Source organism: Oncorhynchus masou, unplaced genomic scaffold, assembly GCF_036934945.1.
Source record: "Oncorhynchus masou masou isolate Uvic2021 unplaced genomic scaffold, UVic_Omas_1.1 unplaced_scaffold_3449, whole genome shotgun sequence".
NCBI lineage: Eukaryota > Metazoa > Chordata > Actinopteri > Salmoniformes > Salmonidae > Oncorhynchus > Oncorhynchus masou.
Window position 1 is genome coordinate 7,899 of NW_027009858.1, and position 19,672 is coordinate 27,570.

The 19,672-nt window shown below is 42.2% G+C and overlaps 1 protein-coding gene across 1 annotated transcript; it reads right to left on the reverse strand.

Moving 5' to 3' along the window:
- Positions 1-5,138: 5,138 nt before the first annotated feature.
- LOC135534466 (elongation factor 1-delta-like) lies at positions 5,139-19,334 on the reverse strand. The gene is made up of 6 exons (XM_064961452.1): positions 19,276-19,334; positions 17,520-17,598; positions 17,313-17,398; positions 14,778-14,957; positions 14,454-14,648; positions 5,139-5,204 (listed from the first exon to the last, which is right to left on the reverse strand). Exons 2-6 carry the CDS (start codon positions 17,557-17,559, stop codon positions 5,166-5,168), a joined length of 540 nt encoding a protein of 179 aa, XP_064817524.1. The 5' UTR covers positions 17,560-17,598; positions 19,276-19,334; the 3' UTR covers positions 5,139-5,165.
- Positions 19,335-19,672: the final 338 nt, after the last annotated feature.

A 19,672-nucleotide genomic window follows, 5' to 3' on the forward strand; every position in this document is an offset into this window, starting at 1 on the left:
TTGAGACCACACTAGAACCACTGCTCTATAGTATGGGCTGTGTAATTTGATTGAGACCACACTAGAACCACTGCTCTATAGTATGGGCTGTGTAATTTGATTGAGACCACACTAGAACCACTGCTCTATAGTATGGGCTGTGTAATTTGATTGAGACCACACTAGAACCACTGCTCTATAGTATGGGCTGTGTAATTTGATTGAGACCACTAGAACCACTGGTCTATAGTATGGGCTGTGTAATTTGATTGAGACCACACTAGAACCACTGCTCTATAGTATGGGCTGTGTAATTTGATTGAGACCACACTAGAACCACTGCTCTATAGTATGGGCTGTGTAATTTGATTGAGACCACACTAGAACCACTGCTCTATAGTATGGGCTGTGTAATTTGATTGAGACCACACTAGAACCACTGCTCTATAGTATGGGCTGTGTAATTTGATTGAGACCACACTAGAACCACTGCTCTATAGTATGGGCTGTGTAATTTGATTGAGACCACACTAGAACCACTGCTCTATAGTATGGGCTGTGTAATTTGATTGACACCACACTAGAACCACTGGTCTATAGTATGGGCTGTGTAATTTGATTGAGACCACACTAGAACCACTGCTCTATAGTATGGGCTGTGTAATTTGATTGAGACCACACTAGAACCACTGCTCTATAGTATGGGCTGTGTAATTTGGATTGACACCACACTAGAACCACTGCTCTATAGTATGGGCTGTGTAATTTGATTGAGACCACACTAGAACCACTGGTCTATAGTATGGGCTGTGTAATTTGATTGAGACCACACTAGAACCACTGCTCTATAGTATGGGCTGTGTAATTTGATTGAGACCACACTAGAACCACTGCTCTATAGTATGGGCTGTACTTGGATTGAGACCACACTAGAACCACTGCCTATAGTATGGGCTGTGTGACTTGATTGAGACCACTTAGAACCACTGCTCTATAGTATGGGCTGTGTAATTTGATTGACACCACACCAGAACCACTGGTCTATAGTATGGGCTGTGTAATTTGATTGAGACCACACTAGAACCACTGCTCTATAGTATGGGCTGTGTAATTTGATTGAGACCACACTAGAACCACTGCTCTATAGTATGGGCTGTGTAATTTGATTGACACCACACTAGAAACTTCACTTGATATTGCTGCCCAGCAGACAATCAGGGATGAAGGCCTCATCACACACAAAACACTAAAATAAGCAACTAACTCTCAAACCCCGAGCAATAGGACTTTGAATCAATTACAAATTACATGACCCTCCCCTGGAATAAAAAAGACCCATCTGGGAACCCCCCTGATTGAAATTGAAAAGCATGACCTCCCCATTTTCCTCCTGGTAACAATTGTGTCCATTTTGACGGCTCCCTCAATGTTTTGCATTCACTCTTTCCCCAAACATAAATATGCTGCACTGCCCATGAATTCTGAAACATGATCTACTAGGGGAATGATGTACTACGGTGGAGCCTAAACACACAAAACATCAACTGTCCGCTCACCTGTTAAATTCTACTGTATGATATGAACCACCCTGTCCTCTGTATTGACACCTGAAATTATACTGAACTAAAGTATAAACGCAACATCTTCAATGATTTTACTGAGTTACAATTCACATAGGGAAATCGGTCCAAATAAATTCATTAGGCCTTCATTTATGGATTTCATATGACTGGGGAGGGAAACTGGGCCTGGCTCCACCCACTGGGGAGCCAGGCCCAGCCAATCAGAATGAGTTATCCCCCACGAAAGGGCTTTATTACAGACATAAATACCAGCACCCCTTCCCCCTCCCAGCAGGTGAAGAGGCACATGGAGGTCTGGTTACACGTGGTCTGCATTTGTGAGGCCGGTTGGATTCAAATTCTCTAAAACGACATTGAAGGCAGCTAGGGTAGAGAAATTAACATTACATTCTCTGGCAAATTCTCTTGCCAATTGAGACATTTTGTTGTGTGACAAACCTCATTTTAAAGTGGCCTTTTGTCCCCAGCACAAGGTGCAACTGTGTAATGATCATGCTGTTTAATCAGCTTCTTGATATGCCACACCTGTCAGGTGGATGGATTATCTTGGCCCAGGAGAAATGCTCATTTAATTTTTCATTTCAGCTCATGAAACATGCGACCAACACATTTTGTTCAGCATGTGATAGGCCCAATTAAATGGGATGCACACGATCATTTGTTGTATGGCTATTTAGGGAATATGAACTCATGGCCGGAAAAGGAATGAGAAATGTATTCTGCAATGTGGTGTTTTATAAAATTATTAAACGAAATTTCAGTGTTCAGAAGTAGCCTAGAAAACAGTCTGTTCTACCGCTAAACTCCGGAGAGCAAACTGCATGAAATAGCTTATTTACTACTGTGAAATAGCTTATTTACTACTGTGAAATGTGTCTAATTAAATGGGGATGGGATGATTGGTAGCCTATTCGAACTTGTAGGTCTTGTTGTATATTCTGCGAGTCAGAAAAGGTAAGGAATTTATTTTGCAATGATCTTGTAAATGAAATAAATAGTAGGAAATATGCTTATTTCTAATTAATGCAAAGTAGAAATACTTTTGCTCTTTTAAACAGCAAACGATTGTATCTTGTTTTTCTATTGAGCAACCTGTTATTGTTCTGAATAAGTTTCAGCATATATATTCCACATGACAACTAAACTACGTTTATATATATTCCACATGACTACTAAACTACGTTTATATATATTCCACATGACAACAACTAAACTGCGTTTATATATATTCCACATGACAACAACTAAACTACGTTTATATATATTCCACATGACTGCTACTAAACTACGTTTTTATATATATTCCACATGACAACAACTAAACTGCGTTTATATATATTCCACATGACAACAACTAAACTACATTTATATATATTCCACATGACAACAACTAAACTACGTTTATATATATTCCACATGACTACTAAACTACGTTTATATATATTCCACATGACAACAACTAAACTACGTTTATATATATTCCACATGACTACTAATAAACTACATTTATATATATTCCACATGACTACTAAACTACATTTATTTATATATATATTCCACATGACTACTAATAAACTAGGTTTATATATATTCCACATGACTGCTACTAAACTATGTTTATATTTATTCCACATGACTACTACTAAAACTACGTTTATATATATTCCACATGACTACTACTAAACTACGTTTATATATATTCCACATGACTACTAAACTACATTTTATATATATTCCACATGACTACTAAACTACGTTTATATATATTCCACATGACTACTAAACTACATTTACATATATATATTCCACATGACTACTAATAAACTAGGTTTATATATATTCCACATGACTGCTACTAAACTATGTTTATATTTATTCCACATGACTACTACTAAACTACGTTTATATTTATTCCACATGACTACTACTAAACTACGTTTATATATATTCCACATGACTGCTACTAAACTACGTTTATATATATTCCACATGACTACTAAACTACGTTTATATATATTCCACATGACTGCTACTAAACTACGTTTATATTTATTCCACATGACTACGTTTATATTTATTCCACATGACTATAACTAAACTACGTTTATATATATTCCACATGACTACTAAACTACGTTTATATTTATTCCACATGACTACCAAACTACGTTATATATATTCCACATGACTACTAAACTACGTTTATATATATTCCACATGACTACTAAACTACGTTTATATATATTCCACATGACTACTAAACTACGTTTTATATTTATTCCACATGACTACTAAAACTACGTTTATATATATTCCACATGACTACTAAAACTACGTTTATATTTATTCCACATGACTACTAAACTACGTTTATATTTATTCCACATGACTATAACTAAAACTACGTTTATATATATTCCACATGACTACTAAACTACGTTTTATATTTATTCCACATGACTATAACTAAACTACGTTTTATATATTCCACATGACTACTAAACTACGTTTATATTTATTCCACATGACTACTAAACTACGTTTATATATATTCCACATGACTACTAAACTACGTTTATATTTATATTTATTCCACATGACTACTAAACTACGTTTATATTTATTCCACATGACTACTAAACTACGTTTATATATATTCCACATGACAACTAAACTACGTTTATATATATTCCACATGACTACTAAACTACGTTTGCGTTTGGCAGCGAGTCTGCGCGATCTAAGGTTGGCGGAAAGATCGGCACATTCATGTCAAGTTCCGTTTTTACGATTGCAACTTTCGGTGTGAAAACTGACACATGTATGTTTTAGGTGCATATGCAACGTTTCTAAATGAGGCTGCTGGTTCTGAACGTGAACACAGCCAATCCCTACCTGTGTGTGTGAGATGGGTAGAGGGAAGTGAGGACACGGGAACCCCCAGCCGTACCCCCGACTGGGCTCAGGTGCTGTGTGGAGGGGCGTAGCAGGAGTGCTTCCCCTCACTGGGCCTTTACTAGTCCTGTATTAACAGACCTATATATAGTCATGTTTGCCCTCATTCAGACAGAAACAGACAGGTGTTTGTGCTTAAAGCTGTGTTTTATTAGTAACTGGAAGCAGAGAGCAGCAGTAACTCTTTGGATGACTGGAGAGAGGGGAGGAGAGGGGGGAGGGCAGAGGAGAGGGGGAGGGCAGAGGAGAGGGGAGGAGAGGGGGAGGGCAGAGGAGAGGGGGAGGAGAGGAGAGGGGGAGGGCAGAGGAGAGGGAGGGGGGGGGGAGGGCAGAGGAGAGGGAGGGAGGAGGGAGGGAAGGGGAGGGGAGAGGAGGAGGGAGGGAGGAGGGAGAGAGGAGAGGAGGGGAAGGAGAGAGGAGGGGGAAGGAGAGAGGGAGGGGGAAGGAGAGAGGAGGGGAAGGAGAGAGGAGGGGAAGGAGAGAGGGAGAGGAAGGAGAGAGGAGAGAGAGGGAGAGGGAGGAGGAGGGAGAGGGAGGAGAGAGAGAGGGGGAGGAGAGAGGAGAGGGAGGAGAGGAAAGGGAGGGAGGAGAGGGGAGAGGAAGGAGAGGAGAGGAGGAAGAGAGAGAGGGAGAGGAGGGAGGAGAGGCTTAGATCTTGTTGAAGGCAGCCACGTCGACACTCTGGACCTGAAATAGAAGAGCCTAGATCAGGGTAGGGAGTCACTACATAACGTGTCCTCAGACCACTATAATACACTAGTAGTAGTAGTATCTCAGATCAGGGTAACGTGTCCTCAGACCACTATAATACACTAGTAGTAGTATCTCAGATCAGGGTAATGTGTCCTCAGACCACTATAATACACTAGTAGTAGTAGTATCTCAGATCAGGGTAACGTGTCCTCAGACCACTATAATACACTAGTAGTAGTATCTCAGATCAGGGTAATGTGTCCTCAGGCCACTATAATACACTAGTAGTAGTATCTCAGACCACTATAATACACTAGTAGTAGTATCTCAGATCAGGGTAATGTGTCCTCAGACCACTATAATACACTAGTAGTAGTATCTCAGACCACTATAATACACTAGTAGTAGTATCTCAGATCAGGGTAATGTGTCCTCAGACCACTATAATACACTAGTAGTAGTATCTCAGACCACTATAATACACTAGTAGTAGTATCTCAGATCAGGGTAATGTGTCCTCAGGCCACTATAATACACTAGTAGTAGTATCTCAGGCCACTATAATACACTAGTAGTAGTATCTCAGGCCACTATAATACACTAGTAGTAGTATCTCAGGCCACTATAATACACTAGTAGTAGTATCTCAGACCACTATAATACACTAGTAGTAGTATCTCAGATCAGGGTAATGTGTCCTCAGACCACTATAATACACTAGTAGTAGTATCTCAGATCAGGGTAATGTGTCCTCAGACCACTATAATACACTAGTAGTAGTATCTCAGACCACTATAATACACTAGTAGTAGTATCTCAGATCAGGGTAATGTGTCCTCAGACCACTATAATACACTAGTAGTAGTATCTCAGATCAGGGTAATGTGTCCTCAGACCACTATAATACACTAGTAGTAGTATCTCAGATCAGGTAATGTGTCCTCAGACCACTATAATACACTAGTAGTAGTATCTCAGATCAGGGTAATGTGTCCTCAGGCCACTATAATACACTAGTAGTAGTATCTCAGGCCACTATAATACACTAGTAGTAGTATCTCAGATCACTATAATACAATAGTTGTAGTATCTCAGATCAGGGTAACGTGTCCTCAGGCCACTATAATACACTAGTAGTAGTAGTATCTCAGATCAGGGTAATGTGTCCTCAGACCACTATAATACACTAGTAGTAGTATCTCAGATCAGGGTAATGTGTCCTCAGGCCACTATAATACACTAGTAGTAGTATCTCAGATCAGGGTAATGTGTCCTCAGACCACTATAATACACTAGTAGTAGTATCTCAGACCACTATAATACACTAGTAGTAGTATCTCAGGCCACTATAATACACTAGTAGTAGTATCTCAGATCAGGGTAATGTGTCCTCAGGCCACTATAATACACTAGCAGTAGTATCTCAGATCAGGGTAATGTGTCCTCAGGCCACTATAATACACTAGTAGTAGTATCTCAGATCACTATAAATACACTAGTAGTAGTATCTCAGATCAGGGTAATGTGTCCTCAGACCACTATAATACACTAGTAGTAGTATCTCAGATCAGGTAATGTGTCCTCAGACCACTATAATACACTAGTAGTAGTATCTCAGATCAGGGTAATGTGTCCTCAGGCCACTATAATACACTAGTAGTAGTATCTCAGATCAGGGTAACGTGTCCTCAGACCACTATAATACACTAGTAGTAGTATCTCAGATCAGGGTAATGTGTCCTCAGACCACTATAATACACTAGTAGTAGTATCTCAGATCAGGGTAATGTGTCCTCAGGCCACTATAATACACTAGTAGTAGTATCTCAGGCCACTATAATACACTAGTAGTAGTATCTCAGATCAGGGTAATGTGTCCTCAGACCACTATAATACACTAGTAGTAGTATCTCAGATCAGGTAATGTGTCCTCAGGCCACTATAATACACTAGTAGTAGTATCTCAGATCAGGGTAACGTGTCCTCAGACCACTATAATACACTAGTAGTAGTATCTCAGATCAGGTAACGTGTCCCTCAGGCCACTATAATACACTAGTAGTAGTAGTATCTCAGATCAGGGTAATGTGTCCTCAGACCACTATAATACACTAGTAGTAGTAGTATCTCCAGATCAGGGTAACGGTCCTCAGACCACTATAATACACTAGTAGTAGTAGTATCTCAGATCAGGGTAACGTGTCCTCAGGCCACTATAATACACTAGTAGTAGTATCTCAGATCAGGTAATGTGTCCTCAGACCACTATAATACACTAGTAGTAGTATCTCAGATCAGGTAACGTGTCCTCAGACCACTATAATACACTAGTAGTAGTATCTCAGATCAGGGTAATGTGTCCTCAGACCACTATAATACACTAGTAGTAGTATCTCAGATCAGGGTAATGTGTCCTCAGGCCACTATAATACACTAGTAGTAGTATCTCAGGCCACTATAATACACTAGTAGTAGTATCTCAGATCAGGTAATGTGTCCTCAGACCACTATAATACACTAGTTGTAGTATCTCAGATCAGGGTAACGTGTCCTCAGGCCACTATAATACACTAGTAGTAGTATCTCAGATCAGGGTAATGTGTCCTCAGGCCACTATAATACACTAGTAGTAGTATCTCAGACCACTATAATACACTAGTAGTAGTATCTCAGATCAGGGTAATGTGTCCTCAGGCCACTAGTAGTAGTATCTCAGGCCACTATAATACACTAGTAGTAGTATCTCAGATCAGGGTAACGTGTCCTCAGGCCACTATAATACACTAGTAGTAGTATCTCAGATCAGGGTAACGTGTCCTCAGACCACTATAATACACTAGTAGTAGTATCTCAGACCACTATAATACACTAGTAGTAGTAGTATCTCAGATCAGGGTAACGTGTCCTCAGGCCACTATAATACACTAGTAGTAGTATCTCAGACCACTATAATACACTAGTAGTAGTAGTATCTCAGATCAGGGTAACGTGTCCTCAGACCACTATAATACACTAGTAGTAGTATCTCAGATCAGGGTAATGTGTCCTCAGACCACTATAATACACTAGTAGTAGTATCTCAGATCAGGGTAACGTGTCCTCAGACCACTATAATACACTAGTAGTAGTATCTCAGATCAGGGTAATGTGTCCTCAGGCCACTATAATACACTAGTAGTAGTATCTCAGATCACTATAATACACTAGTAGTAGTATCTCAGATCAGGGTAACGTGTCCTCAGACCACTATAATACACTAGTAGTAGTATCTCAGATCAGGGTAATGTGTCCTATAATACACTAGTAGTAGTATCTCAGATCAGGGTAATGTGTCCTCAGACCACTATAATACACTAGTAGTAGTATCTCAGATCAGGGTAATGTGTCCTCAGGCCACTATAATACACTAGTAGTAGTATCTCAGATCAGGGTAATGTGTCCTCAGATCACTATAATACACTAGTAGTAGTATCTCAGATCAGGGTAACGTGTCCTCAGACCACTATAATACACTAGTAGTAGTATCTCAGATCAGGGTAATGTGTCCTATAATACAAGTAGTAGTCCAGATCAGGGTAATGTGTCCTCAGACCACTATAATACACTAGTAGTAGTATCTCAGATCAGGGTAATGTGTCCTCAGGCCACTATAATACACTAGTAGTAGTATCTCAGATCAGGGTAATGTGTCCTCAGACCACTATAATACACTAGTAGTAGTATCTCAGATCAGGGTAATGTGTCCTCAGGCCACTATAATACACTAGCAGTAGTATCTCAGATCAGTAATGTGTCCTCAGACCACTATAATACACTAGTAGTAGTATCTCAGATCAGGGTAATGTGTCCTCAGACCACTATAATACACTAGTAGTAGTATCTCAGATCAGGGTAATGTGTCCTCAGGCCACTATAATACACTAGTAGTAGTATCTCAGATCAGGGTAACGTGTCCTCAGACCACTATAATACACTAGTAGTAGTATCTCAGGATCAGGGTAACGTGTCCTCAGGCCACTATAATACACTAGTAGTAAGTATCTCAGATCAGGGTAATGTGTCCTCAGACCACTATAATACACTAGTAGTAGTAGTATCTCAGATCAGGGTAACGTGTCCTCAGACCACTATAATACACTAGTAGTAGTAGTATCTCAGATCAGGGTAACGTGTCCTCAGGCCACTATAATACACTAGTAGTAGTATCTCAGATCAGGGTAATGTGTCCTCAGACCACTATAATACACTAGTAGTAGTATCTCAGATCAGGGTAACGTGTCCTCAGACCACTATAATACACTAGTAGTAGTATCTCAGATCAGGGTAATGTGTCCTCAGACCACTATAATACACTAGTAGTAGTATCTCAGATCAGGGTAATGTGTCCTCAGGCCACTATAATACACTAGTAGTAGTATCTCAGGCCACTATAATACACTAGTAGTAGTATCTCAGATCAGGGTAATGTGTCCTCAGATCCACTATAATACACTAGTTGTAGTATCTCAGATCAGGTAACGTGTCCTCAGGCCACTATAATACACTAGTAGTAGTATCTCAGATCAGGGTAATGTGTCCTCAGGCCACTATAATACACTAGTAGTAGTATCTCAGACCACTATAATACACTAGTAGTAGTATCTCAGATCAGGGTAATGTGTCCTCAGGCCACTAGTAGTAGTATCTCAGGCCACTATAATACACTAGTAGTAGTATCTCAGATCAGGGTAACGTGTCCTCAGGCCACTATAATACACTAGTAGTAGTATCTCAGATCAGGTAACGTGTCCTCAGACCACTATAATACACTAGTAGTAGTATCTCAGACCACTATAATACACTAGTAGTAGTAGTATCTCAGATCAGGTAACGTGTCCTCAGGCCACTATAATACACTAGTAGTAGTATCTCAGACCACTATAATACACTAGTAGTAGTAGTATCTCAGATCAGGGTAACGTGTCCTCAGACCACTATAATACACTAGTAGTAGTATCTCAGATCAGGGTAATGTGTCCTCAGACCACTATAATACACTAGTAGTAGTATCTCAGATCAGGTAACGTGTCCTCAGACCACTATAATACACTAGTAGTAGTATCTCAGATCAGGTAATGTGTCCTCAGGCCACTATAATACACTAGTAGTAGTATCTCAGATCATTATAATACACTAGTAGTAGTATCTCAGATCAGGTAACGTGTCCTCAGACCACTATAATACACTAGTAGTAGTATCTCAGATCAGGGTAATGTGTCCTATAATACACTAGTAGTAGTATCTCAGATCAGGGTAATGTGTCCTCAGACCACTATAATACACTAGTAGTAGTATCTCAGATCAGGGTAATGTGTCCTCAGGCCACTATAATACACTAGTAGTAGTATCTCAGATCAGGGTAATGTGTCCTCAGATCACTATAATACACTAGTAGTAGTATCTCAGATCAGGGTAACGTGTCCTCAGACCACTATAATACACTAGTAGTAGTATCTCAGATCAGGGTAATGTGTCCTATAATACACTAGTAGTAGTATCTCAGATCAGGGTAATGTGTCCTCAGACCACTATAATACACTAGTAGTAGTATCTCAGATCAGGGTAATGTGTCCTCAGGCCACTATAATACACTAGTAGTAGTATCTCAGATCAGGGTAATGTGTCCTCAGACCACTATAATACACTAGTAGTAGTATCTCAGATCAGGGTAATGTGTCCTCAGGCCACTATAATACACTAGTAGTAGTATCTCAGATCAGGGTAATGTGTCCTCAGACCACTATAATACACTAGTTGTAGTATCTCAGACCAGGGTAATGTGTCCTCAGACCACTATAATACACTAGTAGTAGTATCTCAGATCAGGGTAATGTGTCCTATAATACACTAGTAGTAGTATCTCAGATCAGGGTAATGTGTCCTCAGACCACTATAATACACTAGTAGTAGTATCTCAGATCAGGGTAATGTGTCCTCAGGCCACTATAATAAACCAGTAGTAGTATCTCAGACCACTATAATACACTAGTAGTAGTATCTCAGATCAGGGTAACGTGTCCTCAGGCCACTATAATACACTAGTAGTAGTATCTCAGATCAGGGTAATGTGTCCTCAGGCCACTATAATACACTAGTAGTAGTATCTCAGATCAGGGTAATGTGTCCTCAGGCCACTATAATACACTAGTAGTAGTATCTTAGATCAGGTAATGTGTCCTCAGACCACTATAATACACTAGTAGTAGTATCTCAGACCAGGGTAATGTGTCCTCAGGCCACTATAATACACTAGTAGTAGTATCTCAGATGTGGGTAATGTGTCCTCAGGCCACTATAATAAACTAGTAGTAGTATCTCAGACCACTATAATACACTAGTAGTAGTATCTCAGATCAGGGTAACGTGTCCTCAGGCCACTATAATACACTAGTAGTAGTATCTCAGATCAGGGTAATGTGTCCTCAGGCCACTATAATACACTAGTAGTAGTATCTCAGATCAGGGTAATGTGTCCTCAGGCCACTATAATACACTAGTAGTAGTATCTCAGATCAGGGTAATGTGTCCTCAGACCACTATAATACACTAGTAGTAGTATCTCAGACCAGGGTAATGTGTCCTCAGGCCACTATAATACACTAGTAGTAGTATCTCAGATCAGGGTAACGTGTCCTCAGACCACTATAATACACTAGTAGTAGTATCTCAGATCAGGGTAACGTGTCCTCAGGCCACTATAATACACTAGTAGTAGTAGTAGTATCTCAGATCAGGGTAATGTGTCCTCAGACCACTATAATACACTAGTAGTAGTAGTATCTCAGATCAGGGTAACGTGTCCTCAGACCACTATAATACACTAGTAGTAGTAGTATCTCAGATCAGGGTAACGTGTCCTCAGGCCACTATAATACACTAGTAGTAGTATCTCAGATCAGGGTAATGTGTCCTCAGACCACTATAATACACTAGTAGTAGTATCTCAGACCACTATAATACACTAGTAGTAGTATCTCAGATCAGGGTAATGTGTCCTCAGACCACTATAATACACTAGTAGTAGTATCTCAGATCAGGGTAATGTGTCCTCAGACCACTATAATACACTAGTAGTAGTATCTCAGATCAGGGTAATGTGTCCTCAGGCCACTATAATACACTAGTAGTAGTATCTCAGGCCACTATAATACACTAGTAGTAGTATCTCAGATCAGGGTAATGTGTCCTCAGACCACTATAATACACTAGTTGTAGTATCTCAGATCAGGGTAACGTGTCCTCAGGCCACTATAATACACTAGTAGTAGTATCTCAGATCAGGGTAATGTGTCCTCAGGCCACTATAATACACTAGTAGTAGTATCTCAGACCACTATAATACACTAGTAGTAGTATCTCAGATCAGGGTAATGTGTCCTCAGGCCACTATAATACACTAGTAGTAGTATCTCAGGCCACTATAATACACTAGTAGTAGTATCTCAGATCAGGGTAACGTGTCCTCAGGCCACTATAATACACTAGTAGTAGTATCTCAGATCAGGGTAACGTGTCCTCAGACCACTATAATACACTAGTAGTAGTATCTCAGACCACTATAATACACTAGTAGTAGTATCTCAGACCACTATAATACACTAGTAGTAGTATCTCAGACCACTATAATACACTAGTAGTAGTAGTATCTCAGATCAGGGTAACGTGTCCTCAGACCACTATAATACACTAGTAGTAGTATCTCAGATCAGGGTAATGTGTCCTCAGACCACTATAATACACTAGTAGTAGTATCTCAGATCAGGGTAATGTGTCCTCAGACCACTATAATACACTAGTAGTAGTATCTCAGATCAGGGTAATGTGTCCTCAGGCCACTATAATACACTAGTAGTAGTATCTCAGATCAGGGTAATGTGTCCTATAATACACTAGTAGTAGTATCTCAGATCAGGGTAATGTGTCCTCAGGCCACTATAATACACTAGTAGTAGTATCTCAGATCAGGGTAATGTGTCCTCAGACCACTATAATACACTAGTTGTAGTATCTCAGACCAGGGTAATGTGTCCTCAGACCACTATAATACACTAGTAGTAGTATCTCAGATCAGGGTAATGTGTCCTATAATACACTAGTTGTAGTATCTCAGATCAGGGTAACGTGTCCTCAGGCCACTATAATACACTAGTAGTAGTATCTCAGATCAGGGTAATGTGTCCTCAGACCACTATAATACACTAGTAGTAGTATCTCAGATCAGGGTAATGTGTCCTCAGGCCACTATAATAAACTAGTAGTAGTATCTCAGACCACTATAATACACTAGTAGTAGTATCTCAGATCAGGGTAACGTGTCCTCAGGCCACTATAATACACTAGTAGTAGTATCTCAGATCAGGGTAATGTGTCCTCAGGCCACTATAATACACTAGTAGTAGTATCTCAGATCAGGGTAATGTGTCCTCAGACCACTATAATACACTAGTAGTAGTATCTCAGATCAGGGTAATGTGTCCTCAGACCACTATAATACACTAGTAGTAGTATCTCAGACCAGGGTAATGTGTCCTCAGGCCACTATAATACACTAGTAGTAGTATCTCAGATCAGGGTAATGTGTCCTATAATACACTAGTAGTAGTATCTCAGATCACTATAATACACTAGTAGTAGTATCTCAGATCAGGGTAATGTGTCCTCAGACCACTATAATACACTAGTAGTAGTATCTCAGACCAGGGTAATGTGTCCTCAGGCCACTATAATACACTAGTAGTAGTATCTCAGATCAGGGTAACGTGTCCTCAGACCACTATAATACACTAGTAGTAGTATCTCAGATCACTATAATACACTAGTAGTAGTATCTCAGATCAGGGTAATGTGTCCTCAGGCCACTATAATACACTAGTAGTAGTATCTCAGATCAGGGTAATGTGTCCTCAGACCACTATAATACACTAGTAGTAGTATCTCAGATCAGGGTAATGTGTCCTCAGACCACTATAATACACTAGTAGTAGTATCTCAGATCAGGGTAACGTGTCCTCAGACCACTATAATACACTAGTAGTAGTATCTCAGACCACTATAATACACTAGTAGTAGTATCTCAGATCAGGGTAATGTGTCCTCAGGCCACTATAATACACTAGCAGTAGTATCTCAGATCAGGGTAATGTGTCCTCAGGCCACTATAATACACTAGTAGTAGTTGTGTTATCTACAGCGTGTGATACTCACATAGTCCTCAAACTTGGTGATCTCTTCCTCTAGCAGGTCTGTCCCCACCTTGTCGTCCTCGACAACACACCCGATCTGGAGCTTCTTTATGCCGTAACCCACGGGAACCAGCTTGGACTGACCCCACAGCAGACCATCAGCTACAACAGACCTCACACACTCCTCCAACTTAGACATGTCTGTCTCATCATCCCACTGAGAAAGAGAGAGGAGGGAGAGGTGGGGAGAAAGCATTAGATATACCTTCCGCCTTTCAACTCGTTTCAACTATTGACAAAGGTTTGACATCCAGTTGGACAGAAAGACAGACAGGGGACAACATACAGGTTTGACATCGAGCAGGATAGAGGACTTGGCGATGAGTGTTGGTTTCTTAGACTTCTTGGCAGCGTAAGCAGCGATTCTCTCCTCCTTCAGCCTCTCTGCCTCTTCATCCTCCTCATCACTCCCAAAGAGGTCCATCTCATCGTCATCCTCCTCCTTCGCAGACTGAACAGCCACCGCCTGGGAGGAGACAGGAGAAATGAGCATCTACACTGATGGAACAATTTCAAATATTTTCTCAGTTGCAGTTCATGAGGAAATCAGTTCATTTAAATAAATTCATGAGGTCCTGATCTATGTTTGTCACATGACTGGGAATACAGATCTGCATCTGTTGGTCACAGATACCTTAATAAAGAGGCAGGGTGTGGATCAGAACCAGTCAGTATCTGGTGTGATTATTTGCCTCATGCAGCGACACATCTCCTTCACATAGAGTTGATCAGGCTGTTGATTGTGGCCTGTGGAATGTTGTCCCACTCCTCTTCAATGGCTGTGCGAGTTACTGGATATTGGTGGGAACTGGAACACGCTGTCGACACGTCAATCCAGAGCATCCCAAACATGCTCAATGGGTGACATGTCTGGTGAATATGCAGGTCATGGAAGATCTGGGACATTTTCAGCTTCCAGGAATTGTGTCCAGATCCTTGTGACACGAGGCTGTATATTATCATGCTGAAACATGAGGTGATGGAGGAGGATGAATGGCACGACAATGGGCCTCAGGATCTCATCACGGTATCTCTAACGTTCGAATTGCCATAGATAAAATGCAACCGTGTTCTCAGTTCGTAGCTTATGTCTGCCCATACCATAACCCCACCGCCACCATGGAGCACTCTGTTCACAATGTTGACATGAGCAAACTGCTCACACACACAACACCATACACGCTGTCTTCCATCTACCCGGTACAGTTGAAACCTGGATTCATCTGTGAAGAGGACACTTCTCCAGCGTGCCAGTGGCCATCAAAGGTGATCATTTATCCAGTGAAGTCGGTTACGACGCCCAAATGGAGTCAGTTCAAGACCCTGGTGAGGACGACGAGCACGCAGATGAGCTTCTCTGAGACGGTTCTGACAGTTTGTGCAGAGATTCTTCAGTTGTGTAAACCCAGAGTTTCATCAACTGTTCGGGTGGCTGGTCTCAGATGCTCCCGCAGGTGAAGAAGCCAGATGTGGAGGTCCTGGCGTGGTCTGTGGCTACATGTGGTCTGTGGTTACATGTGGTCTGTGGTTACATGTGGTCTGTGGTTACATGTGGTCTGTGGTCACACGTGGTCTGTGGTCACACGTGGTCTGTGGTTACATGTGGTCTGTGGTTACATGTGGTCTGTGGTTACATGTGGTCTGTGGTTACACGTGGTCTGTGGTTACATGTGGTCTGTGGTTACATGTGGTCTGTGGTTACATGTGGTCTGTGGTTACATGTGGTCTGTGGTTACACGTGGTCTGTGGTTACATGTGGTCTGTGGTTACATGTGGTCTGTGGTTACACGTGGTCTGTGGTTACACGTGGTCTGTGGTTACATGTGGTCTGTGGTTACACGTGGTCTGTGGTTACATGTGGTCTGTGGTTACATGTGGTTACATGTGGTCTGTGGTTACATGTGGTCTGTGGTTACATGTGGTCTGTGGCTACATGTGGTCTGTGGCTACATGTGGTCTGTGGCTACATGTGGTCTGTGGTTACATGTGGTCTGTGGTTACATGTGGTCTGTGGTTACATGTGGTCTGTGGTTACACGTGGTCTGTGGTTACACGTGGTCTGTGGTTACATGTGGTCTGTGGTTACATGTGGTCTGTGGTTACATGTGGTCTGTGGTTACATGGTTTGTGGTTACACGTGGTCTGTGGTTACATGTGGTCTGTGGTTACATGTGGTCTGTGGTTGTGAGGCTGGTTGGACGTTCTGACAAATTCTCTGAAACGATGTTGCTGCATATGGTAGAGAAATTAACATTCAATTCTCTGGCAACAGCTCTGGTGGACATTCCTGCAGTCAGCATGCCAATTGCTCGCTTCCTCAAAACTTGAGAGATCTGGCATTGTGTTGCGTGACAAAACTGTAACATTTAGTGGCCTTTTATTGTCCCCAGCACAAGGTGTACTTGATCATGCTGTTTAATCAGATTCTTGATCTGCCAGCCCTGCCAGGTGGATGGATTATCTTGGTGAAGGAGAAATGCTCACTAACAGGGATGTAAACAAATTTGAGAGAAATAATATTTTTGTGTGTTTGCAACAGTTCTGGGATCTTTTATTTCAGCTCATGAAACATGAGACCAACACGTATGTTTGTTCAGTGTAGTTATAAAGCCTAAATATCGTTCATAGATCACACCATTCTTGGTACAGAAAAATCCAAATGTACACCTTCAATCTTCAACCGACTGTCCGCTCTAGTCCGCACAGAGTTCCGCGTACACAACAGCCAATGCAGATGCGGACGGGGTTGGACGTTCGAAATTTAAGCATTTCGCTTGATCGGACCAAGCGGACGGTGTAAACTAGACTTCTCTAAACCCACCTTGGCACAGGGAACAGCTGGGCTCCTCTCCAGAACCCGGACTCTGTTCTCCAGCTTGAACAAGGCTGCTCTCAGATCCTCCACCACTACACACAAACACAACATTATCGTCAATCATCACTGTTTCTGTGGTCTGTGAACTGGATCATTAAAGATATATTCCACGTCAATATAGATCAGAATATGATCATTAAATTAAAGACGTGCCTTTGTGCAGTCCCTGGTTCTCCAGCTCCAGACTCTTCATACGAGACACCAACTCCTGGTCCCCACTGGCTGAGGAAGACTACACACACACAGTGGTCAGAGGAAGACTACACACACAGTGGTCAGAGGAAGACTACACACACACCGACCCGGCGGTCAGAGGAAGTTCACTTCAATACAGCCACATGCAGGGCTGTAATAGCATTGTTATACTACGCTTCACCTCTATACACTCATCAGCTGAAAACACAATTACAACCCGTCAGCTCTCTGACAGAGCAGATATTTAACTGTCAACAGGTCAGCTCTCTGACAGAGCAGATATTTAACTGTCAACAGGCCAGCTCTCTGACAGAGCAGATATTTAACTGTCAACAGGCCAGCTCTCTGACAGAGCAGATATTTAACTGTCAACAGGTCAGCTCTCTGACAGAGCAGATATTTAACTGTCAACAGGCCAGCTCTCTGACAGAGCAGATATTTAACTGTCAACAGGCCAGCTCTCTGACAGAGCAGATATTTAACTGTCAACAGGCCAGCTCTCTGACAGAGCAGATATTTAACTGTCAACAGGTCAGCTCTCTGACAGAGCAGATATTTAACTGTCAACAGGTCAGCTCTCTGACAGAGCAGATATTTAACTGTCAACAGGCCAGCTCTCTGACAGAGCAGATATTTAACTGTCAACAGGTCAGATATTTAACTGTCAACCCGTCAGCTCTCTGACAGAGCAGATATTTAACTGTCAACAGGTCAGCTCTCTGACAGAGCAGATATTTAACTGTCAGGAGCAGGGTTCAGCTCCAAGTTGTTAATGTTAATTTAAGAAATCTGTTCCTAAGTATTTCCACGCATAATAGAGATACATGTAATCATATACAAATGGAAGAACGGTTTGAAATGATTCTGTTTTAGTCAAACATTATATCTGTTCGGGACTCCTGCGATAAAATTGGAGTCTATAAATTATTTGTAATTATGTTCTGGCCCCCAATCATCCGGTCAAGAAAGAAATTGTTCTGCGGCTTAATCTAGTGGATGAATCCTGGGGTAGAGGGTAGAGGGTAGAGGGTAGAGGGTAGAGGGTAGAGGGTAGAGGGTAGAGGGTAGAGGGTAGAGGGTAGAGAGTAGAGGGTAGAGAGGAGAGGGTAGAGGGTAGAGGGTAGAGGGTAGAGGGTAGAGGGTAGAGGGTAGAGGGTAGAGGGTAGAGGGTAGAGGGTAGAGGGTAGAGAGTAGAGGGTAGAGGGTAGAGGGTAGAGGGTAGAGGGTAGAGGGTAGAGGGTAGAGGGTAGAGGGTAGAGGGTAGAGGGTAGAGGGTAGAGGGTAGAGGGTAGAGGGTAGAGGGTAGAGGGTAGAGAGGACAGAACTAGAGAGTGGGGGGGTGGGGGTTGGGGTAGAGAGGACAGAATTAGAGAGTGGGGGTGGGGGTTGGGGTAGAGAGGACAGAATTAGAGAGTGGGGGGTGGGGGTTGGGGTAGAGAGGACAGAATTAGAGAGTGGGGGTGGGGGTTGGGGTAGAGAGGACAGAATTAGAGAGTGGGGGTGGGGGTTGGGGTAGAGAGGACAGAATTAGAGAGTGGGGGTGGGGGTTGGGGTAGAGAGGACAGAATTAGAGAGTGGGGGGTGGGGGTTGGGGTAGAGAGGACAGAATTAGAGAGAGTGGGGGTGGGGGTTGGGCAATCTGTGTGTGTCGTACACGCCAGTCCAAACCATGCACCTCTCAGCCCTGAACAAGGCCCTTATGACGGGGACTTACATTCCTGTGCTGGCGCTTCTGGGGACGAGATCGTCCTCTACCTTGGAGCGCTGACTTTACCTGGTTAACATGGAGGGGGAAGGAGGACAGGACACAGACAGGGAGGAGAGGACAGGACACAGACAGGGAGGAGAGGACAGGACACAGACAGGGAGGAGAGGACAGGACACAGACAGGGAGGAGAGGACAGGACACAGACAGGGAGGAGAGGACAGGACACAGACAGGGAGGAGAGGACAGGACACAGACAGGGAGGAGAGGACAGGACACAGACAGGGAGGAGAGGACAGGACACAGACAGGGAGGAGAGGACAGGACACAGACAGGGAGGAGAGGACAGGACACAGACAGGGAGGAGAGGACAGGACACAGACATGGAGGAGAGGACAGGACACAG